This window comes from Urocitellus parryii, chromosome 10 (assembly GCF_045843805.1).
Source record: "Urocitellus parryii isolate mUroPar1 chromosome 10, mUroPar1.hap1, whole genome shotgun sequence".
Taxonomy (NCBI): Eukaryota; Metazoa; Chordata; class Mammalia; order Rodentia; family Sciuridae; genus Urocitellus; species Urocitellus parryii.
In genome coordinates this window covers 46,605,939-46,631,170 of record NC_135540.1, presented here as the reverse complement: position 1 = coordinate 46,631,170, position 25,232 = coordinate 46,605,939, and the positions used below count along the sequence as shown (strand labels likewise).

Sequence of the window (25,232 nt, the reverse complement as noted above, 5' to 3'; positions counted from 1 at the left end):
ACCATAAGACTACAAATTAAATGGTCAAGTAAAAATTAATTTACTCCATTATTAAAACATGAGGACTTTTTAATGACTTACAAAACTTTGTTTTAATTATCTAAGGATGCCAGGTATTACCTTTAAAAAAATGTGTAATTATTTATAAAACAGATCCCAGAGAGGCAACTGAACAGCTGTTGAAAGATCTGGCACATCACTGTGCCAGCCTGAATTTAATGACCTACATGTGAAGGGCTACATATCCAATTACTAATCCTCCCTCAGCTACTCTTTGCCCCGATATGGAGGCAGCTGAAAAAAGATGCCCTACTAACAGATCAGAAAATGAATCCAGATTTCATTGCCAATGTTCAGTTACAGAGATCTTTTAGATTTCAGATGAGGAAGAAACTGAGAGGGACTCACAATTGTATTACAGCTCACACAGTTTTTCAAATAAATTTGAGAATTTAAAGCAAGAGTGACTTCAGTTTTGTGACTAAATTCAGAGACACTGAAATTATTTTAGAGAACCTAAAATTCTGAATTTAACTTTCTATTCACTCAAGCCTTAAACACGTTCAAATGTCTTCAAACATCAAGGGAAAAATACTTCAGAGTTCCTTCTATATTAAGAAGGCCAATTTATATTCCAAGATTCAAACCTCATTTTTAATCTTCAAATTTTACAGTAATCACCTATTAGAAGTAGGGTCAAATAAAAAAAAAATAGAAAACGACAATCCACAGGATTGAGTTTTGCTTCTCCCTTAGTTGACTTGGTCTATATATAGCAAAAAGATTATATAAGGTCAAGTAGTACAAACAATGAAACATCACCTGATGTTTTGCAAAATAGCACAGGAAAAATAGGTCAAAGAATGAATGGAGAGTAAAGCGTCTGGCTTTTTTTTCCTTAAGCCATAAAAAAAGGCTTAGAAATTCCAAATTTAAATGCATTTTTATTATGAATTTGACTAATTTCTTGAACTCTTATTTTCCACTTGAGTCATGTAAAATCATGCCACCGTGTTAACCTTTTTCTGTATAAAACAGACATAACTTAGGCAAGAGATGCTTTCCTCTACTCTTCAACACAAAACTAAGAATCTTTCATCCGTACCGCATTTTTAATTTTTAAGAATGGGACTATCTTAAGCACTCTACGCCGCCGAACACAAACAAGAATATGAATGAATAAATGCCCGTAGGTACACCTTTACTTCTTTAAGGGGAAAAACTGACGTCACCGTAACTACCTCCCACTCCCCAAATCCTAACTCCAAACCCCGCCCGAATAAACCCCTCCTCCCCCCGGCCAGCTGAGGCGGAAGTTAGCGCAGTTCAATGACGTATGACGTAATCGCCGTAGCCACCACCGGGTAACTCTCGCCTCTGCCTCTGGGAGTTGAAGTTTCCAAGGAGGACTCGCCCGCGGTACTGAGAGCACACAAGAGAGGCTTTCTGAACGAACTACTACGTTCCCCACATCAACTCAGTTTGGTAAATCTCCTGGCACTGCGGTTCGCGCTCGCTTCCCCTTAGGTAACGTTCGGATACAAAAGGGAAGCATGCCATGCCACCCTCGAGTGGCAACAAGGGCTTCCGGGGTATGACGGAACGGGCCTGTGCGAGTGGCCATAGCCATCCTGTTCCTGAAGGAAATTACGTTGGCTAGGGCGCGCCCCCGAGGCCTCCGCAGCTCTCTGATTCGCCAGCTACATTTTAGTCCCGCCTCTCTGCTGCTAGCGCGGCGAACGGTGTAGATAGGGAGGGTGGACTGGGCTCTGCTGGCCTGCAGTGGGGCGCTTTCCTTTCAAGTTATTTAAGGATGGGCCCTCGGTTCCTAGGATGCAAAGAGTGTGGTCTTACAAAAGATGACGGGAGAGAGAATATAGACTCCGAAGGGCCGAAAAACGAGTTGTGGCAGTGCCACCTGTGGCTAGAGACCAGGGGCGAGATGCTTAGTACCTCTTTACCCGTCCCTTCCCTCTAGAGCTGACGTTGCTGAGCCCTCTGAGATGCAGGGAGCTCGAGGGGAAGTTGTTGATGCTGCTAAGCCCCATGGTGGTGAGCTGGGGACTATTAAGTTGGCTTGATTTCACTGAAGCACGTTAAGAGTTTAAAATTTGGGAATTTCTCCAGAGAAATGTGGAGAGGATAGCGGCAGGTTACCTTCTCACCTATTAAAAACATTTCTTCTGAGGGAGATCTTTGGCCCTAGGGACTTGACATAGAAACAAAAGGCTTTTGCTACCACCGATTTGATTAACATGTTTAAAGAAAGGTCTTTTACTGTCACGGTCAGGTCCTTAATTCCGTTGTGCAATTATTCCAATATTAGATCTTTCTTGAAGGGAGCTGTATTGTAAATTACGAAGACTTTTTAGTTGTTTGATAACACGGAAATTTTTAAGATTTTCCTTTTGGCTTTAATTGATTTATGAGGTGTATTCTCCCTGCTTTAACGGGGTGAGGAAATGTAAATATTGAGATGCCTTTTTACCTATTCCACCAAGTACCTTAGTCGCTTTTATCTAGTTCTTTCTCTTTTAAGCCCACCCGATAACCTGGATCTGTGAATTACCCACATTATTTTACGCTAAAACAAATTTCACACAAATATTTCTATAATTAAAATACCGTTCTTAAATATTTGTTGGACTTGGTTTAACGACTGAAAATGTACTGTGAATATAACTGCATGTCACAGAAGAACACAAAATTCTGCCATAGAAAATTTACAAATTATGACCCAAACTAAAACAATTAGGAAACTAGTAATTGTGCTATTTTTTCACAACAGGTAATCTGAACAAGCTAGTATGTAATGAAGTGATGGTCAAAGTTGGTTTATCTTTGTAAAGTCTACACAATAATTTTTATCAAGCTAGTATTTTTTCTTTTTTTGCATTCCACTTATGTCTCAGTGTATCTATGTTTGAGGTTCAGAAAATTCACCTACTATAGTGCATTTTCTTAACGGAGAATAACTAAAGAAAGTGAATGATTATGATGACTAACTACTTCATGACCTTTTCTTGTTTTTGATAGGCTGTTTAAAAACATGACTATGCTGTGATAGGTCATGTTGAATTTAACAAGACTTATTAAATAGGAAAGGCAAAAGCTCCCTCTGGTGTACATGGTTGTAAAACACTGCGTTAGGTTGCTTTTAACATTCCCACATTATAGAGCTCATCAACCCTTGAGTTTTTGAACAAAGTAGAGAATTAGCCAATAAATGGAAAGTACTATAGAAATGTGCTCTTTTGGAATATTATTATTTTACGAAGAGAGCAATTTATTTCCTGTTATTTTAATTGTGCTTTTAAGTTTGCATGTTTAGTTTAACAGACCATGTTTTTCCACTCTTGCTTTGGGTAATATGCACTGCTGAATTTTATGTAATTCAGTGCATATGAAAAGAAGGTAAAATAAAAGTTGTCTTGGGAAATCACCCTCTATCTTTATGTATATTTAAAGTTTTCTTCTTTCTAATCTTTTTAGGTTTACTGAGTTTCTCCTGCCACCAGTTTCTAAATTGAATACTAACATTATTTAACTATTAAAAAAAATAGTGGCATGGAAATGAAACTAGAGATTTTTTTCATCATATATGACACAGATCTCAAGAGTCTTCTATTATCAGAATTGACACAGCACAGTTCTTTTATGTTCTTTGGAACCCCTCATTTGTAAATAAGGTTTTGCATTACTGGGAGGTTACAGTAGAGTTAGGTTGGGTTTGAATCCAAACTCTAGCCCTTCATTTGTCTAATTATTCAACCAAGTATTGTGAGTATATATTTTGTGCTAGATTTGCTTGCAGTACCTTGTTTCTTAGGAATTATAGTAGCTTCGTAATTCTGGGCAAGTTATTGAGCCTCACTGTGCATTCTTTTTAAAGTAAGGATAAATAATACAATCAACCTCATAGAGTTGTTTTAAGGAATGAATTAGATAACAATACCTTACTATTACTATTTTCATTGCTTTTTAAAAATCTTTCATCATACTATATTCACTCATTTATTTACTCCACCATTATATAATAAGCATCAACTAAGTACCAGCCACTATGTTACTGACATATTACAATGTTGCACATTTTTTTTTTTTTTTGGTACCAGGGATTGAACCCAGGGGTGCTCAATCACTGATCACTGAGCCACATCACCAGTGCTTTTTAATATTTCATTTAGAGACAGGGTCTTGCTCAGTTGTTTAGGGCCTCACTAAGTTTCTGAGGCTGGCTTTGAACTTAAACTTCTCCTGACTCAGCCTCCTGAGCTACTAAGATTATAGGCATATGCCTCCATACCTATCCAGTGTTGCACTTTTTAAAGAAAGCAAGAACCACATAATAAAACTACTGCCTAAATTATGCTCTGCAAATATTTTATCCTTTAATTATCTAAATTGTGGGATTTTTTTCTTTTAGTTAGTAGCTTCTCCATAGACTTATTAGCAAGCTTTGTAAGAAGGAAGAATCATTTCCTTAATGATACATTTACCTTAATTCAATAGAAATTTAGTAGTATCATGCTCATTCATTGGTATGGATAAATAATAATTACGGTTTTAAGCTTCAGTGTTACTAATCTATTAAATAGAAAAGAAATATCAGTATTCTAGCCTTTCCTTAATCTGAAGGCAAGTTCAATTTTACTTAATAGGTATAGTTAATAGGTAAAGATGTATTTGGCATCATCCTAAAGCATTCCACAAAGCCATACTGATTACAGAGTCAACTTTCATGTTTTGTTTTTTAGTCAAGACTAAAGTGGAGGATTTACATATTTACAATGAAATATAGTGAAGGGGGCAATGTTGTCTGTACTGTCCAAAATTTATAAATCTTATAACAACTTCTGTCTAAAACTTAGTGTGAGTATACAACCAGATAAAGAAATACCATTCTATTTCCCTCATTCTGCAGCATTGAAAATTACAGGATGATGTTTTTCCATCTCTTTTTAAAAATAATATTTTTTCCTTTATAAAAATGTATTTTCATTATAGAAAACCATGAGTAAGAATTAAACGTGTATGTGCATGCTTTTAAAAATGACTGGATGTGATGGATATATTGGTTTTTGTTTTGTTTTCTTATTTAAAATATTATAACCATTTTCCCTTATCAATAAGTAATTTTGGAAATGTGATTGTTACTGCTTAGTAATCCTAGTCTGTGTTATAGATGAGTGATAATTTGTTTATTCTCCTTTTGCAGACATTCAAGTATTTTCTAACTTTTCATTATTAAAATAACACTGCAGTGTGTACGCTCTGGTGAATCTTTGCATGTACACTTCTGATTCATTTACAGGAACTTATCCTAAGAAAATTAATTACTTGATTGAAGGGTCTCAATTTGTTAAAGATCTTGTGTTACCTTCTAGAAAAATCGTGTGATAACTACCAATATTATATTAAAATACCCCATTTCTTTAGACCTTTACCATTTTCTTTAGACCTTTATCATTCATTTCCAATGAATGATATTTAATTGGTATTAAATGACAGTAAAATGATTTTTGCAAATAAATGACATTTAATTATCTAAATTTACATTTGTATTTTTACTGATATAGTTTAACAATTATCACCAATAATTTTAATCACATCTATTAGTTATTACTTCATGTGTTTGTAAATTATCTTTTCATGTAAAAATTGCTTTTCAATTTTTCAGAAACACCAACATAATGTCATCTGAAACGTCACCAGCATTTATTGAGTCTTCTAATGTTGAAAGGAAGCAAGACTTAACTGAAGATCAGGAAAAAGAGAAACCAAGAATAGATGAAGGGATTGAACCAGTATCTAAACGACAAATGAAGAAGCTAATAAAACAGAAACAATGGGAAGAACAACGAGAACTTCGAAAGTACGTGTTTCAAAATATGTATGCTCTACCTTATTCAGAAATATGGAATATTAGACCTTAATATATTAAAAGTAATTGTGTTAATCAAAATTGAGGTTCTGCATATTTTTTGTTAAAGACTTGTCAATTGACTTAAAAATTGTATGTGTCCTGAATTAAATTATATTTTTTGGCACTATTGATGAACTTGCACTCTACACTTTTCTCATCCAGAATCTTTTATGAGTAGCAGTATAGTTTCTGAAACAACTATTATAGATAAGGAATATAGTTAGTATCCGTGTCCTAGATATGGAATAAAAATAATCCAATTCCAAGTGATCAAATTTTGTCCCAATATTTATGTTGCTAGAATAAGTTTTTTATGTAAGCATTTAGGCTACAGGTATTGCATAATACCAACATATGTAAGATAAAATAAACTATAGTTGATATGGAGAAAAATTGAGTTTTTTTTAAAAGGAACCATTTTCTTTTTTTCTGTACTTTTTGATTGTTACTTGAAAATCATGTAGGTAAAACATAGTAAACCATGTAGTAAAATCCATCATAACTCATATTTATTATTTTAAAAATCTTCTTAAGGATATTGTGTTGCTAATAATAAATGAAACTGTTGAGAAGTAAGTATAGTTAGGATTAGATTAAAAGCTTTAAATTGTGCAATCATTTCCTTCCTATATAAAGCTATTACATGGACTACATAAAGTTGCTCATACTTGACCACTTTTGACCTGTGAAAGTGGTAAATTTCATATGATTTAACTTTAAAAAAATTTGTCTTTTAGAACGGTCTTGTGAATATTTAAATATATAAATAACAAAGTTGTTTCAATTACTAATTTTAGACAAAAGCGGAAAGAAAAACGCAAGAGAAAGAAATTAGAGCGACAGTGTCAACTGGAATCAAACTCAGATGGAAATGACAGAAAACGTGTTCGAAGACATGTTGTTCACAGTACTCTCCGCCTTATCATTGACTGTAGTTTTGATGATTTGATGGTGTTAAAGGTATCATGAATCATTGTCAGAAAAATCCTGTACACGACCTAGGCTGAATCTCCTTATTTAAATGCATAATATTTCTGATATAAATGTATATGTAAAGTACATCTTAAGTCAAATTTTCAAAATCTTTTCCTTTTCATTTAAGTTAATAAATTGCTTTGATATATGTGTTCCTATTTATGTGCATGTTTTTTGTGTATGTATAGATTGAGAGAGACACATGTTTCATAATTATGTAAGAGTCAGTATTTGTGTACATAATTATGTAAGAGTCAGTAAAGATTTGTGGGCTTTTACCAATGCCATTGGTAAAGCATGAAAATAGTAATTCCATGGCTCTTAAAAGAGTTTTTTATTGTTTATGAAGAAAAGTAGATGTTTTTCATGAACTAGCATTTTATATGGATACAAAATAAATATAACGTGTCACTTATAGATTATTTACTTATAATAATTTTGTTAGTATGTAAGAAAATTAGTGAAAATTGTCAAAATTGATTTGTATTTAAGGACAAAAAAATCCATTCTATTTATTCTATTTTTTTAGCACTATGGAATAGCTATAGATCATTTTGATAACTACTTTTAAAATTTTTTTTTCTAGGACATTAAGAAACTTCATAAGCAGATCCAACGATGCTATGCAGAAAACCGACGAGCACTGCATCCTGTGCAGGTATGTCTGAAGAATTTTTTTTTTTTTTTTTTTAATGTTGGTTGTTCAAAACATTACATAGTTCTTGATATATCATATTTCACATTTTGATTCAAGCGGGTTATGAACTCCCATTTTACCCCATATACAGCTTGCAGAATCACATCAGTTACACTTCATTGCTTTACATATTGATAAACTCATGTCTGTTGTATTCTGCTGCCTTTCCTATCCTCTACTATCCCCCCTCCCCTCCCCTCCCCTCCCCTCTTCTCTCTCTACCCCCACTACTGTAATTCATTCCTCCCCCTTGTACTGTTTTTCCCTTTCCCCTCACTTCCTCTTGTATGTAATTTTGTATAACCCTGAGGGTCTCCTTCCATTTCCATGCAATTTCCCTTCTCTCTCCCTTTCCCTCCCACCTCTCATCCTTGTTTAATGTTGGTCTTCTTCTCGTGCTCTTCTTCCCTAGTCTGTTCTTAGTTACTCTCCTTATATCAAAGGAGACATTTGGCATTTGTTTTTTAGGGCTTGGCTAGCTTCGCTTAGCATAATCTGCTCTAATGCCATCCATTTCCCACCAAATTCTATGATTTTGTCATTTTTTACTGCAGAGTAATACTCCATTGTGTATAAATGCCACATTTTTTTTATCCATTCGTATATTGAAGGGCATCTAGGTTGATTCCACAGTCTTGCTATTGTGAATTGTGCTGCTATGAACATCGATGTAGCAGTGTCCCTGTAGCATGCTCTTTTTAGGTCTCTAGGGAATAGACCGAGAAGGGGAATGGCTGGGTCAAATGGTGGTTCCATTCCCAGCTTTCCAAGAAATCTCCATACCGCTTTCCAAATTGGCTGCACCAATTTGCAGTCCCACCAACAATGTACAAGTGTACCCTTTTCCCCATATCCTCGCCAGCACTTATTGTTGTTCGACTTCATAATGGCTGCCAATCTTACTGGAGTGAGATGGTATCTTAGGGTGGTTTTGATTTGCATTTCTCTGACTGCTAGCGATGGTGAGCATTTTTTCATGTACTTATTGATTGATTGTATGTCCTCCTCTGAGAAGTGTCTATTCAAGTCCTTGGCCCATTTGTTGATTGGGTTATTTGTTATCTTATTGTCTAATTTTCTGAGTTCTTTATATATTCTGGATATTAGGGCTCTATCTGAAGTGTGAGGAGTAAAGATTTGTTCCCATGATGTAGGCTCCCTATTTACCTCTCTTATTGTTTCTTTTGCTGAGAAAAAACTTTTTAGTTTAAGTAAGTCCCATTTGTTGATTCTAGATGTTAACTCTTGTGCTATGGGTGTCCTATTGAGGAATTTGGAGCCCGACCCCACAGCATGTAGGTCATAGCCAACTTTTTCTTCTATCAGATGCCGTGTCTCTGATTTGATATCAAGCTCCTTGATCCATTTTGAGTTAACTTTTGTGCTTGGCGAGAGAAAGGGATTCAGATTCATTTTGTTGCATATGGATTTCCAGTTTTCCCAGCACCATTTGTTGAAGATGCTATCCTTCCTCCATTGCATGCTTTTAGCCCCTTTATCAAATATAAGAAAGTTGTAGTTTTGTGGGTTGGTTTCTGTGTCCTCTATTCTGTACCATTGGTCCACCTGCCTGTTTTGGTACCAGTACCATGCTGTTTTTGTTACTATTGCTCTGTAGTATAGTTTGAGATCTGGAATCGCTATACCACCTGATTCACACTTCCTGCTTAGTATTGTTTTTGCTATTCTGGGTCTTTTATTCTTCCATATGAATTTCATGATTGCTTTCTCCATTTCTACAAGAAATGCCTTTGGGATTTTGATTGGCATTGCATTAAACCTATAGAGAACTTTTGGTAATATCGCCATTTTGATGATGTTAGTTCTGCCTATCCATGAACAGGGTATGTTTTTCCATCTTCTAAGGTCTTCTTCAATTTCTCTTTTTAGGGTTCTGTAGTTTTCATTGTATAAGTCTTTCACCTCTTTTGTTAGGTTGATTCCCAAGTATTTTATTCTTTTTGAGGATATTGTGAACGGCGTGGTTGTCCTCGTTTCCATTTCAGAGGATTTGTCGCTGATATACAGGAATGCCTTTGATTTATGCGTGTTGATTTTATAACCTGCCACTTTGCTGAATTCATTTATTATCTCTAATAGTTTCTTTGTAGACCCTTTTGGGTCTGCTAGGTATAGAATCATGTCATCTGCAAATAGTGATAATTTAAGTTCTTCTTTTCCTATTTTTATGCCTTTAATTTCTTTCGTCTGTCTAATTGCTCTGGCCAGTGTTTCGAGAACTATGTTGAACAGAAGTGGTGAAAGAGGGCATCCCTGTCTTGTTCCAGATCTTAGAGGGAATGCCTTCAATTTTTCTACATTCAGAATGATGCTAGCCTGAGGCTTAGCATAAATTGCTTTTACAATGTTGAGGTATGTTCCTGTTATCCCTAGTTTTTCAAGAGTTTTGAACATAAAGGGATGCTGTACTTTGTCGAATGCTTTTTCCGCATCTATCGAGATGATCATATGGTTCTTATTTTTAAGTCTATTGATGTGGTGAATAACATTTATTGATTTCCGTATATTGAACCAACCTTGCATACCAGGGATGAATCCTACTTGATCATGGTGCACAATTTTTTTGATATGTTTTTGTATCCGATTCACCAGAATTTTATTGAGGATTTTTGCATCTAGGTTCATTAGAGATATTGGTCTGTAGTTTTCTTTCTTTGAAGTGTCTTTGTCTGGTTTCGGAATCAGGGTGATGTTAGCCTCGTAGAATGAATTTGGTAGTTCTCCTTCTTTTTCTATTTCCTGAAATAGCTTGAAAAGTATTGGTATTAAGAACTATGTAATGTTATGAACGACCAATAAAAAAAAAAAAAAAAAAAAAAGTATTGGTATTAGTTCCTCTTTAAAGGTTTTGTAAAACTCTGCTGTATACCCGTCCGGTCCTGGGCTTTTTCTTAGATGGTAATCTTTTGATGGTTTCTTCTATTTCCTCAATTGATATTGGTCTGTTTAGGTTGTCTATATCCTCCTGACTCAATCTGGGCAGATTATATGACTTAAGGAATTTATCGATGCCTTCACTATCTTCTATTTTATTGGAGTATAAGGATTCAAAATAATTTCTGATTATCTTCTGTATTTCTGAAGTGTCTGTTGTGATATTGCCTCTTTCATCCCGTATGCTGGTAATTTGAGTTCTCTCTCTTCTTCTCTTCGTTAGCATGGCTAAGGGTCTGTCAATTTTATTTATTTTTTTCAAAGAACCAACTTTTAGTTTTGTCCATTTTTTCAATTGTTTCTTTTGTTTCAATTTCATTAATTTCAGCTCTGATTTTAATTATTTCTTGCCTTCTACTTCTTTTGCTGTTGTTTTGCTCTTCTTTTTCTAGGATTTTGAGATGAAGTATGAGATCATTTATTTGTTGGTTTTTTTCTTTTTTTAAGGAATGCACTCCAAGCAATGAATTTTCCTCTTAGAACTGCTTTCAATGTGTCCCATAGATTCCGATATGTTGTGTCTGTGTTTTCATTTAACTCTAAGAATTTTTTAATTTCCTCCTTGATGTCTTCTAAAACCCATTGATCATTCAGTAACCTATTGTTCATTCTCCAAGTGATGCATGATTTTTCCTTCCTTCTTTTATCGTTGATTTTCAGTTTCATTCCATTGTGATCAGATAAGATGCATGGTATTATCTCTACTCCTTTATATTGACTAAGAGTTTCCCTGTGACATAATATATGTTCTATTTTTGAGAAGGATCCATGTGCTGCTGAGAAAAAAGTGTAGCTGCTTGATGTTGGGTGGTATATTCTATATGTGTCAATTAAGTCTAGGTTGTTAATTGTATTATTGAGTTCTATAGTTTCCTTATTCAGCTTTTGTTTGGAAGATCTGTCCAGTGGTGAGAGAGGTGTGTTAAAGTCTCCCATGATTATTGTATGGTGGTCTATTAGATTCTTGAACTTGAGAAGAGTTTGCTTGATGAACATAACAGCCCCATTGTTTGGGGCATATATATTTATGATTGTTATGTCTTGTTGGTGTATGGTTCCCTTGAGCAGTATGTAGTGTCCCTCTTTATCCCTTTTGATTAACTTTGGCTTGAAATCTATTTTATTTGATATGAGTATGGACACTCCTGCTTGTTTCCGCAGTCCATATGAGTGATATGATTTTTCCCAACCTTTCACTTTCAGTCTATGTATATCTTTTCCTATCAAATGCGTCTCCTGCAGGCAGCATATTGTTGGGTCTTGTTTTGTGATCCATTCAACTAGCCTGTGTCTCTTAATTGGTGAGTTTAAGCCATTAACATTTAGGGTTATTATTGAGATATGGTTTGTTCTTCCAGCCATAGTTTGTTTATTAATGCTATTAAACCTGATTTGTTTTCCTCTTTGATTATTTTCCCCCCTTTACTGTCCTACCTCCCACTGTTGGTTTTCATTGTTGTTTTCCATTTCCTCTTCCTGTAGTGTTTTGCCAAGGATTTTTTGAAGAGATGGTTTTCTAGCTGCAAATTCTTTTAACTTTTGTTTGTCGTGGAATGTTTTAATTTCATCTTCCATCCTGAAGCTTAATTTCGCGGGATACCCGATTCTTGGTTGGAACCCATTTTCTTTTAGCGTTTGAAATATGTTATTCCAGGATCTTCTAGCTTTTAGAGTCTGTGTTGAGAGATCAGCTGTTATCCTGATTGGTTTACCCCTAAATGTAATCTGCTTCCTTTCTCTTGTAGCTTTTAAAATTCTCTCCTTATTCTGTATGTTGGACATCTTCATTATAATGTGTCTAGGTGTGGATCTCTTATGATTTTGCACATTCGGCGTCCTGTAGGCTTCTAGGATTTGGGATTCTGTCTCATTCTTCAAGTCTGGGAAGTTTTCTTGTATTATTTCACTGAATAGATTGCTTATTCCTTTGGTTTGGAGCTCGGTGCCTTCCTGTATCCCAGTGACTCTTAAGTTTGGTCTTTTGATATTATCCCATAGTTCTTGAATGTTCTGCTCATGGTTTCTTAGTAGACTTGCTGAGCTATCTATGTTCTTTTCAAGTTGAAATACTCTGTCTTTATTGTCTGATGTTCTATCTTCTAAGTGATCCACTCTGCTGGTAGTATTCTCAATTGAGTTTTTAAGTTGGTTTATTGCTTCCTGCATTTCTAGGATTTCTATTTGTTTGTTTTTTATTACCTCTATCTCCCTGTGAAATTGATCTTTTACTTCCTGGATTTGTTTGTCAATGTGATCTTTCATTGTCTGATTTTGCTGTCTCATGTCTTCCTTGAGACTCCAGATCATCTGAAGCATGTATGTCCTGAGCTCTCTATCTGACATTCCATCTGTTGCAGCTATTACCTCTTCTAAAGTTGAGTTGACCTGCATTGCCTGTGGTCCTTTCTTTCCTTGTCGTTTCATACTGCTGGCGTTTCTTTCTGCTTGGTGAAATTGTTGTGTCTTTGATATTTTCCCTCTATTTATTTATATTGCTCTTGTATAGTTGAAAAATCACCCTTGCAGGGCAGGTAGTGGCTGTGATCCTCCTCTAATTAGTGTGATCCGTCTACCATGCTGGCAGGCCCTAGGTCTGCTCTGCTGGTCGGTCAAAGGTCCACCTACCCTGCAGGCGCCAGGGGCACCTGTGTCACTCCGTAGGTTGCTGGGCCTAACCTCCCGATGGGTCGCAGGTTCGCCTAGCTTGCAGGCACTGAGGGAGGGGCTGGTTCCGTCCCTCCACAGGCCGCTGGGCCCGATCTGCCGGTGTTCACAGTCCCGCCTACCTTGCAGACACTGGGGGAGGGGATGGGCCTGGCCCTCAGCCGGCCGCCGGACCTGTACTAGTGGGTCCGGTCCGCGTTCCCCGCAGGCGCGTGTAGCTGCTCTGTCACTTGGCTGGTTGCTCCTGAAGAATTTTTAAAAAGACCAGTTTTCTTTTCAGTCGTTCATGACAAAAACATAGATAATTCCAGTTGCCTTTGCAAGTCTTATGGGTAATCTTGTTTAATGCTTTTATGAAAAATATTTTCTTTTTGTAAAAAAATAAAATATTTTAAACATCTTTTCTTATGAATTATTCTCAGACACACTTTTTAGTCATTAGTCTTGTACATGTTGACCTGTTCATTGCTGTGTAATTGATTATCTTCATTATTGGACATGCCCTTATTTTTATACCATTTTCTCAGCTTTCAATTTCTTGAAATTCTGGGAGGCAAAAAGGGACTTGAGGGAGAGATTGCCCTTTCCCAGTGTGAGCTGTGGTACCCGTTTTAGATTTTGTCTACTTAAAGAACTTTCTTTTCCTTTTGAGATGCTCATAATTTTAAAAAGTATTTAAGCTGGAGTGAGGGAATGATTTATACAACTAGTTTGTTGATGACAAGAACAGAATCCTTTTGTTTGAATTCTAGATAACCTAAAAATTAACACTGACTCACTAATGTTAAGAAGCAGGAACTTTTAGTACATTTTTTATTGATATTTTATCCTTTTAACAAGTGAGTAGTTTATATTTTTGCATTTTTATTTTTCATAATTTTTATTACACTTCTGTGATAGTTTTTATATTCTCATTTTTGTCCATAATAGACACCTTATTACCCTTGATTCAGATTTACAATAGGTGTAGGGTTTAGAACCAAAGAAAATCATGAAGATTTTGGATTGATTTAAAAAAATAAAAAATAAAAAAAACAACAATGGTGGCCAAAAAAGAAGGGGATGGTGAGAATGACATGGAAGAAGGAAGTTTGCAGACATGATTGTTACTGGAGAGGCAGGTTATAACTAACTAAAAAAGAAGTGCGATAAAAATGTAAGTTGAATGCTGAAGTTGTTGGGTTAGAAGATACACCCACAAAACATGTGATTTCTACCATGAATTTCTTGTATACTCAAAGTTTGTCACGAATTATTTTTTTCTGTGTCAATGAGAATATATCTTGTGTTTCATTAGTGAGCAGATGAACATAAGAGGGAAATAAAATATTGGACTTAAATTATCATTTTTTTCTCTTTCCCTGCCTACCAATCCCTTATCAGTTTTACTTGACAAGCCATGGAGGCCAACTAAAAAAGAACATGGATGAAAATGACAAAGGATGGGTCAACTGGAAGGTAATTAAAGCAGATCAACTCTCCCACAATTACAAGTGTTCTTATTCTTCTAAAGTTCTACATTTTTTTGTCTAAAATTTAAATATTTTATATATATAGCATATTTCAAACCCTGTAGGTCATTGAAGCTAAATCTAAAGTTGCAGATGGGAAATGCTAAAGAAGAGATTTATATGTTAACTTGTATTTGTTCTCATTAAGTCTTGCCTCCTATTTTACCATCAGTCTTAAAACATATTTTTCAAAAAAGGAAAAGTTTTAAAGGTCTTTATTTAACTTTTCCCTAGAAAACTACTATGCATTATTTGTAAGAATGAGGCCACTTTAAAATTTGAAGAGTGCCTGCGTTCTGTTTCTTTTAATCTGTAATAATATGTGGCCACTAGTCACATGTGACTATTGAATACTTCAAATGGGATAGTCTGAATTGTGAATTGAGATGTGCTGTAAATGTGAAATACATACAAGATTTCAAAGACTAGTAACAGATACAGATCTGCCTAATTTAAGAAATGTTTATTGATAGTATTATGGGCATATTGGTTTAATAAAATATTTTAAATTAATATCACCTGGGTTTTTTTTCCTTCAATTTTTAAAATGTGACTACTAAAATTGTGTGGCGCATAAATTTTTTCTGTTGGACAGACTGTTCTCACTCAATTTGTAAAGATGTAAATAGATTGACTTTAGTATCAATCCCTAAGGAACTTTTTTATTCAAAGAAGTAGCAGCCTGTTCCTATACTTTTTAAGTTTTTATAGTGATAAACTTTCTCTGTCATGCTTATTACATAAAGGCTGCATTTATTTTCTTTAATACCCTATGATATGAACATTTTCAAAGTCTATTTAAAGAGTATTCTGTCAAACTTCAAATATTTTTGGATAGGATTGTTTTGGGAAAAGATGATAATCATTTTTATCCAACTTTCACAAATCCTATTAATTAGTAACATCTTTCCCTTTGCCTTAAAAGGATATCCATATCAAACCAGAGCACTATAGTGAACTCATAAAAAAAGAAGACCTGATTTATCTTACATCAGATTCACCTAATATTCTAAAGGAATTAGATGAATCAAAGGCATATGTGATTGGAGGATTAGTGGATCATAATCATCATAAGGTACTGTTAAGTTTTATTTTTGGTTTTGCTTGTACTTAAAAATCCATATTTCGGAGTTTCTTCATCATAACAAAACTACTAATAATTAATAGCTGATCTTTCTAAGAATTTCACAATTATTTTCTTACTTAACCCATAATACCACCCAATGAAATCAGTGCAATTATTGTTATCATTTCACAGATGAGGAATCTGAGACACAAAGAAATTAATCCTAAAAGCAGTAGTGATTGGTGTCAAAGCAAATTACTTAAAACAAGACAGACCGCTGCAGAGTCTGTGTGCTTAAGCACTATGCTATATTGGGAAAAGATACTGTCTCAGTTCTAAAAGAAAATATCATTTTGTATTTTGCCAGCTTCTTTCCTTGCTGAATTTAACCCAGCTAAGGAAAAAGCATGTTTACTAAGTGTCTGAGGAAATACTGTCATTAGTCATGAACTAATTTTTTATTCTTGAAAAGCAGCACTGTGTAGGTATAACTTTATGCAGCATTGGAAATAATCATATCTGCTTGCCCAATATGTAATTGTGTCACTGTTGGGTACTTTATACAGTATGACTGAGGAACTGAATTTGTGTGTGTGTGTGTGTGTGTGTGTGTGTGTGTGTATCATCTGGATATTACCATTATTTTAAAAAAATTATTCTCATTTGTTATATATGACAACAATGCATTTCAATTCATATTACACATATAGAGCTCAAATTTTCATATCTCTGGTTGTACATAACGTAGAATCCAAGGATTCTCTGTACAGCTTTCCATATTGGTTGCACCAATTTGCAGTCCCCACCAACAGTGTATGAGTGTGCCTTTTTCCCACATCCTCACCAACACTTATTGTAGTTGGTATTCTTGATAGCCGCCATTCTGACTGAAGTGAGGTAAAATTTTAGTGTAGTTTTGATTTGCATTTCTTTAATTATTAGAGATGAGGAACTGAATTTTAAAAATTGTAATCAATTTAAATTTTAAGTAGTCAGATATAGTTACCAAATAGTCCAGTTTTTAAAAAATAGTTCTTACATTTATTGAAAGAGTGATAGTATTTCCCTCAGAATTTTGTATATTTTAAACTGAGAGAAGGGTAATAGAAAGTGATGAAGGTAGTCAGAAGAGAGCCAGGTTTTTCTTGTGGTTCTGCCATCGAAAAGCTTTGTAACTGGGCAGGACATATTATTTCTTTGGTTTCTTTATTTGTAAATAGTAATGTTAAAATAAATGCTTTAAATATTCTAATTGTCAAGAGAATATTTCCAAATTAGTAGTAATACATACACACCCTTCATATAATATTCTTTGAACTAAAGTCTTCTTTAAAAATTATACTGTTATGGACTTTAAAATAATTTAATGTTCTAATCCTAAGTCGCACTGTCTTTGTTCTAGGGATTCACATATAAACAAGCATCAGATTTTGGAATTCATCATGCACAGCTCCCCCTTGGAAGTTTTGTGAAGATGAATAGTCGAAAAGTTTTGGCAGTTAATCATGGTAAGGTATAGGGGGTACTAAGAAGATACATCAGCACACATTTTGAAAAAGAGCATAACATTAAGATTTGAACAAATAGAAAATATTAATCCTTGTTGGAGAACAAAACTTATAAAGAGTAACCATTTATGATTTGTTTAACTAATAGAAAAAATTATGAATATTTTAGAAAATTTTGAAAGTGTATCAAAGTATAAGAACAATTAGTTGTAATTTTACAACTTGGTATTAACTTTTTGGTGTGTTTTCTTCCAGTTCTTTGCCTGTGCATTTATAATATTTATTATATAATTGGATTCCTACTGTAGGACAATGTTATTAATCTCTTTTCTTCTTATTTTAGTCAGCTTTTTAGCTGCTGTGACCAAAATACCTGATAAAAACAATCTTAGGAGGAAAAGCTTATTTGGGGGAATAAGGAATCGAGCTGGTTTCAGAGGTTATAATCTGTAGACAGCCAGCTCTATTCCTTGGTCAGAGGAAAGGCAGCCATCATGGCAGAAGTGTGTGGCAGAGGAAAGCAACCGGGAACTTTGTACTAGGAAGCAAAGAGAGAAAGAGACCTCTCCTCTCACCTAGGACAAAATATATACCCCAAAGGCATGCCCCAGTGTCCTGCCTCCTCCAGCCATATTCCACTTGCCTACAGTTATCACCCAGTTAATCTCTACCAGGGGATTAATGCACTGGTTAGGTCAGAGCTCTCATAATCCAGTCATTTAACCTCTAAATTTTCTTGCATTTCTCTCACTTGAGCTTTTAGGGGACACACAACATTGAAACCATAATACCCCTCATCTATTTGTGGCTATATAACATTCCAACATTTCAGTGTGTGGTAACTTAACCATTTTCCTATTGTTGAATTATTTTATTTTTCTTTTTTTCTATCGTGAATAACGTTTTTAAAAAATGTTTTCTTCTAATTTGTTATATATGAAAACAGATACATTACAATTCATATTACACATATAGAGCACAATTTTTCATATCTCTGGTTGTATAAAAAATATATTCACAACATTGGTGTCTTCATACATGTACTTAGGGTAATGATGTCCATCTTATTCCACTATCTTTCTTGGACCTAAGTCTTTGCCTAGAGTTTTTATTTTTAAATATTTTTTAGGAACCCTAAATACTTTATCTATATAGCAGGCTTTGGAGGGTTATAGAAATGAAGTTATTGATTCAAGGAATGAACTTCTTCTAACATTTTTGATACATAATAGAAATTACTTTTCCAAAAAGTAATTAAATTAACCCTTCATCTCTGTGTTGACAAGAGAGTTCTTAGAGACAGTATTGATATTCTTTACTCCTAATAAACAAAACAACAACAAAAAAATTAGGCAAAAAGTTTCTCTGTTTGTAGGAAAGAAGAAATTTAGATGAATGCTAAACATTTGTTTTTAGTTGTGTATTACATAAAGGATAAAGAAACAAAGGGAAAAAAAAGAGTAGGAAGGAAACTAAAATGGTCCTTGGTTATAATTGACAAGGGATATTGCTTAAGCTTTTGTGTGCTTAAGAACCAAATTGAGGAAAAGCTGAAAAGGAAGTAATGGGTTTCAGAACCTTGGAACATATTGCCCCTGATAGCCAAAGGAGAAGGAAGAAATAAGAATAAACTTGTTAATAGGACAAGCTAGCTTTGTTAACACAAAAGGAGTGTGTTTTTAAAGATAGTATTAACATTATGATGAACTTGACCAAGAAATGTGTGGTATTTTCTTTATTGCAGTATTTGAGATTATTCTGGGATACCTGGAAACAAGAAACTGGCAAGAAGCATTTTTCACTATCTTACCCCAAAGGAAAGGAGCTGTTCCTACAGACAAAGCCTGTGAAAGTTCTTCCCAGGACAAGCAGTGTGCCATGGTTGAAGATGGATCGGACAGTGATTCCAGTGAAGAAGAATATAGCAAAAATGAAACAGGGTCACCACATAAAGATGAACAACAGGATAAGGAAAATAGCACTGAATCTACAATGCAATCTGCACCACACTAACATTACCTGTTTTTCTTTTAGTAAGGAAAAATTAGGAGAAAGTGAGGTGCTTCAAAAAATATTCAAATTGGAAAAAAATTTATTTTCTCATTTATTTTGTGAATTTTAAAAACTCTTTAGAGCTAAATGGTGATGAAAAACCCTTTAAACTCTGTAAGAATTTTTGTTTATGTATAAGACAACTTTGTGTTGCTTCTTAAATTACTTTTTAAGCCTCAAATAAGAGTTTTAGAGAATTTTACTTTATTAGTATACCCTATTTCTCTTTTCTTTGTTGGAATATATTCTTCAGAATGTGCCTTCTGACCTATCAGTTCATATCAGTGACCTTTATGTTTGTTTATATCAGTGTCTTTCTAATCTGTTGTGTATGTATTTTTGGGGCAGATATTCATAAATCCCCTGTAACTCTATTAAAATGTTATATATGAGAGCTTATCTTCCATTTGCAGCTTTTACATCCAATTTATTTAGTTAAAAAATATCAATTTGCTACTTAATAATTCATTTCTTTTGGACTGTGGAGTGCACACCTGTGCTTCCTTTGTGGCCTTTTCATGGTTCTGAAGTAATAACAAAATAGTAGAAAATATCTTTAATTCATTTTCTTAATTCCTATAATGGTAACAAATTATTTCAGTTATAAAATCAAATTTTTGCAGGCAAGATTATTTTATAAGGCTGTTACTTTTGAAGGATCAATTTTGTCTTTACCTGATTTAAAACATAACAGTCCTTATGAGCTATCCTTTCCTTACAAATATTTTTTTTAAAAAATATTTGTTGACTTTTAAGGTGAATATTGTGCATCTGTCTATCATATAATATTCAAAGTAACATAAATGTGTGTCTCTGTAAATAACGTGCACGTATAAAAATACGCGTGTAATGGTCTGTCTGTCCGTATCATGTATGGTTCTGTTATTAACTGATGAAAACAGACTGATTTGTATTATTTGTGTGGTTGCGTCGAAAACACTAAGAGCAATTAGAATTTCATTAACACAAAAATCCGTAACCAAACATTCATTTGGAAAAGTTGGCAAGGGAGCATGGAGCAAAAATGATCTGTTTTAGCCTCTAAATGGTGATTGTAGAGAAGTTGTATTTAAAATAAAGTGATTGTTCTCTGTCACAGCTAAAGTTGTCAGGAACCTTCACTGAGCTTTGGCAAAGTAAGTTTTTTTTTTTTTTTAAATATGTGAATGTTATACTTAACAATTACATAACATGTATAAGTTATATACATATTTAGTAGGAAGTTTATAATAGAATTGATGCTTACTATTTTTGTTGCTTTATTCTTAAAAATCTTTTGTAGTTAAAGTAAAATCTGTAAGCAAGGTATGTCAATAAAGAAAAGCCCTATGCTTGTAAAAGAACAAAGCTTATTTTGTAATGTGTACTTTTCTGAAGTTCAAATTTTTCTGAGTAAATTTGGTTTGCTAGTATGAAATACGCCTTTTACTTAAACTATTCCTTATGGAATATAGCACTATTTAATTATGAAAGGTAAAGAAAAATCATTCAGGTATAACATAGTTTAATTTTCATTAATTGTAAAGACATGCTGTATTTGTTTCCTTGGGGTGCCATAAGAAATCACGACAAATTATGTGGCTTAAAACAGCAACAGTTTGGGGCTGGGATGTGGCTCAAGCAGTAGCTCTTGCCTGGCATGCATGAGGCCTGGGTTCGATCCTCAGCACCACATACAAACAAAGATGTTGTGTCCTCCGAAAACTAAAAAATAAATATTAAAAAATTCTCTCTCTCTCTCTCTCTAAAACAAAACAAAACAAAACAAAACAAAAAATCAGCAACAGTTTATTCTGTAACCATTCCGGACGCCACAGTGTCACAGGGCTGTGCTTCAATTGCTCTAGAGAAGAATTCTTCCTAGCCCCTTGTTAGCAGCAATGCTTGGTGTTCCTCAGCTTGCAGTTGCATTATTCCAATCTGCCTTGTCGTCAAATGGTCTTCTGTCCTCTGTGTCCCATGTCTATGTCCAAACTTTTTTTTCTTAGAAGAACACTAGCATTGGTTTAGGTTCATTGTAATCCAATATGACCTTATCCTAACTTGACTATGTTTGCAAAGCCCCAGTTTCCAAATAAGATCACCTTCGTGGGTACCACATATTAGGACTTGATATATATTTTGGGGAGAAACAATTTTACCCATTACTACCCCATGTCTTATCTGGGCTATTGGTGAAAAGGCAGCAATGATTACTAATCAGTTATTTTGAAATAACTGATTTCTGAGGTACTTGAAAATCGGTTTAAGAATATTTAAAGCTTTTTCTCTCATTTTAATATATCCTTCCAATACTTTTTGGTTTATTTAGTGTATTATTAGTTAATAATATTAAAGTCACTTACATTGGGACTTAATAAAAGTAAGGAATTAATTTAATAAATGTATCAAAAGGATATATGTCTGCTGAAATAATGGGATTTCTCCTCATTTAATTTTTGGTCATCATAAACAAAGTTCATTTTTAAGGAGAGGAGCATTCTTTACATTGTTATTCCAGAGATCAGTGATTTGATATCTTGCAGAATTTGAAAATGCTTAGAATGAAAAAGGAAAGTAATTCTACTGAAAAGAAAAAAAGTTTTTAGGAGATAAATACTCAGAGTGATGAAACCCACCAGTAACTGGCAACTATAAGGTAAAGTGATAATTAACTTTATAGATGGAAAGGATTACTGAGGTGGTAGAGAAAAAAGGCAAGAATTACACATAGACCACTGAGAACATGCAGACAACAGGTATAAAGTGAGATAAGAAAGGAAAAATGGGCAGAAGTGAATGACATATTATTAGAATTAATGATAGCAAAGGCCTGTATAGTCAAACTTTGGTCTCCTAAAGCATAGAGATTTATCTCTCTTTTCCTAGCTCATTGCCAGACACTTAACAATAGTTTTTCAATAAATGTGAAGAAGAAAATAAGTGACAGAATTGAGAGGGAGTATACTTGATGTAAAGAATGGGGAATTCAATGAGGCTCAGCCCTTGGCACTGCTACTATGTTAGCTGTGAGGCTTTGGCTAAGTTATACAGCCTTTTAAAATCTCGGTGTCCTTATTTTTGAAGTAGGAATGTTACGTCAAAAACCCTTTTAGAATTTGAGCAAACAATTGTGTTTTTAAGTGAGCAGTAGCTTACTTAATAAGTAGCATGGCAATATATTTCTAATACTGATTTCCTCTCATTTCTTCTCATTGCCCTTTTTCTCACTCTTCCACTTTGACATTGGCCACACTAAAAAAATAGTAATAAGTAGGCTTTTGTTTCAGGTTCTAACTTTCTGAAGAACCCAAGCTTAGACAAGATTGAAAAACTGTAAATGTTCTATTCTAAATGAATACTCACTGAACAAAACAAATATAGATCATTTAGTGAAACACTTATAAAAGCAATAAAACAATGCTAACAACAACAACAACAACAACAAAAACATCTACACATGACCACATCTGTATGTCCTATCAGCAAATATAAGTGGCCTACAATGAGACTGGATTTTTATAAAGTTGATACATGCAGTATTTGAATAAAGTTAGTTGAAAAGAAAAAAGATATAGCAGGCTAATGAAAAGAAGATAGAAGTCACAATCCTAGCATTGGGTAAGGTTCAGCACTTTATAAATAAGAAAAAGAAGGGATACTATAGTCTGAAACACAGTCCTTACTAAACATCAACAATTATGCATATATCTGTGCTCTAGGTAGCATAGTATTCAGATGAGAAAAAAAATTAAGAATTAGATGTAATAGTAAGAAATATGAGTACTATAGGTGAAAAACAAAAAATGCATTAGCTATGGAACTTCCTAAAAGTAACTATTTTAGACTACAAAGGAAAATGAATTTCCAAAAATAGAAATTTCTCTTGATAACCATACATTAATCTATAAAATAACATTGGTGGCATAGGATAAAAGCATTACCACCTAGAACTTTTTAATTTTTTTCTCAAGCAATTCTCAAATGAGATGAAGTTAAATTGTAGAATATTTTGGAAATATTTAGGAATGAAAATACATATTAGAACTACAGTTCTTGTGAAAGCAGTGATTAGAAGAAAATCACCTTAAAAACAAGCTAATAAAAGACATTGAGTTAATTAAAATATTCAAGACAATACAATGATAATGGCCCTAAAGAAATAATAAGAAATTTAAAAAGTGAAATCCAAATTGGAAAATTGTTAAACATATTTAAATCCAAGAAATAGTTCTTATAAAACGAGATAGTGAAATGTAAAAAACATTAACCAAATCAAGAAAAAAATTACAAATACATAAAAATGAGATTTCAGAATAAACATGGGAATTTAGAATAATTAGAAATTTGACTGAATTCTGTGAAAATAAATTTGGAAACCTGGATGCAAAATTTTAGGAAAATATTTAACTTCAAGATCTATGCCTTCTAAATACAGAAAATATAAACGAACCAGTTATCATAGAAGAAATAATATTGTCAGAGTCACCATTCCCAAACACAAAACTTAGTATGGTCTGATAGATAAATATTACCAACATTTCAAAGAAAAGGAATCTGTAATACTGTATGTACGTCCTCTGGGAAACAGCAATGAGAGAATCAGCATGGTCTCCATATGTTTTACTACCATCTTGTGTAAGTAAGCACGTAGATTGCAGCCACTTTAAGCAAGTCACTAAACCTGTTTCAGAGATAGTTAACAGTCCATACAAATTCAATTTTTCTTTTCTATAGACTAGGTGGAATATAGTTTCTACTCAAAATTGTTTTCACCAGCTTCCCTTTTCAGCTCTCAACCATGGAATATGACTAGAAGTAATATTTACCATTTTGGAACCAAGACTTTAAGCACAGATGTACTCTCCATAGGGAAGGCAAAATATAGTCCACCCAAACATCTGAAGGCCTAGAACCTGTGTCTATGTTGTGTTACATGATAAGCTAGAATTTAAGGTTACAGATGGAATTAAATTACCAATCATCTGACCTTAAAATGAGGAGGTAATTTTGGATTAACCTGGATAACACGCCCGATGTTATCACAAAGGTCCTTAAAGTGAAAGGAAGAGGTGGAAGAGTCAGTGTCAGAGTGACCACCTCTACTGGCTGTTGTTACCTTTGAAGACAGAGGAGCCATGAACTAAAGTGTGGGTAACCTCAAAAAAAAAAAAAAAAGCCTGTTCACAGCTTCATTTCTGCCTGATGGATTCATTATTTCAGACCTCAGCCTCCAGAATTGTAAGAGAATAATTTGTGTTGCATTAAGTCCCTAAACATTTGGTAATTTATTATAGCAACAATAGGAAACTAATACTTTCCTCCACTCTTATTTTCCTCTTTTGCCCACTGGATACCATTGACAATGAAGCCCTCTATGATGGTTGAACCACAAGATGGAAGTATCTTGGGCCTTCACATCATGAAGTAAAGCCAAAATCATCCACTGACTATAAACTCACTTTGGACTCATATGTGAGAAATAAACCTCTCTTATATTTGAATGATGACACTTGTTACAATTTATCCCAATAAATGTAATTCTATGTGCCTCAGTTATCTTATTTTAAAACATGATAGTAATAATAGTAGTTACTAGAAATAGTTTTTTGTGAAAATTAAGTGTTACTATATCTAAAATGTTTAGAATGATTCCTGATAGGATATAAATTTTATTATTAAGATTACACTTACACAAACGGAAACGTGTGCACACATGAAAATTATAGTATTTCTTTCAAATAACAATACAAACATTCTAAATGAAAGCCTGGATTATTGGTAGATAGAATCCAGTCCCACACTGACAGATATGGCCAAAGTAGTTACTTTAAAATACAGAAAATTCAATTTTAGGAAATCTGTTAATATTCAACATTAGCAGTGGATGCAAAACAGC

General features: G+C 33.9%; 1 protein-coding gene across 3 annotated transcripts; it reads left to right on the top strand.

Annotated features, from left to right (window-relative positions):
• Window positions 1-1,360: 1,360 nt before the first annotated feature.
• On the top strand, window positions 1,361-21,014 carry Trmt10a (tRNA methyltransferase 10A). Of its 3 annotated transcripts, none has more exons than XM_077803345.1 (8): window positions 1,361-1,485; window positions 5,681-5,875; window positions 6,724-6,886; window positions 7,488-7,559; window positions 14,601-14,675; window positions 15,654-15,803; window positions 17,197-17,302; window positions 19,047-21,014. In XM_077803345.1, the coding sequence occupies exons 2-8, from the start codon at window positions 5,694-5,696 to the stop codon at window positions 19,313-19,315; spliced, it is 1,017 nt and encodes a 338-aa protein (XP_077659471.1). In that variant the 5' UTR covers window positions 1,361-1,485; window positions 5,681-5,693; the 3' UTR covers window positions 19,316-21,014. The 3 variants fall into 3 exon arrangements, with proteins under 3 accessions (XP_077659471.1, XP_077659470.1, XP_077659472.1); XM_077803344.1 differs by having other exon boundaries at window positions 1,361-1,527; XM_077803346.1 differs by lacking the exon at window positions 1,361-1,485 and adding an exon at window positions 1,838-2,052.
• The last annotated feature ends 4,218 nt before the right edge of the window (window positions 21,015-25,232 follow it).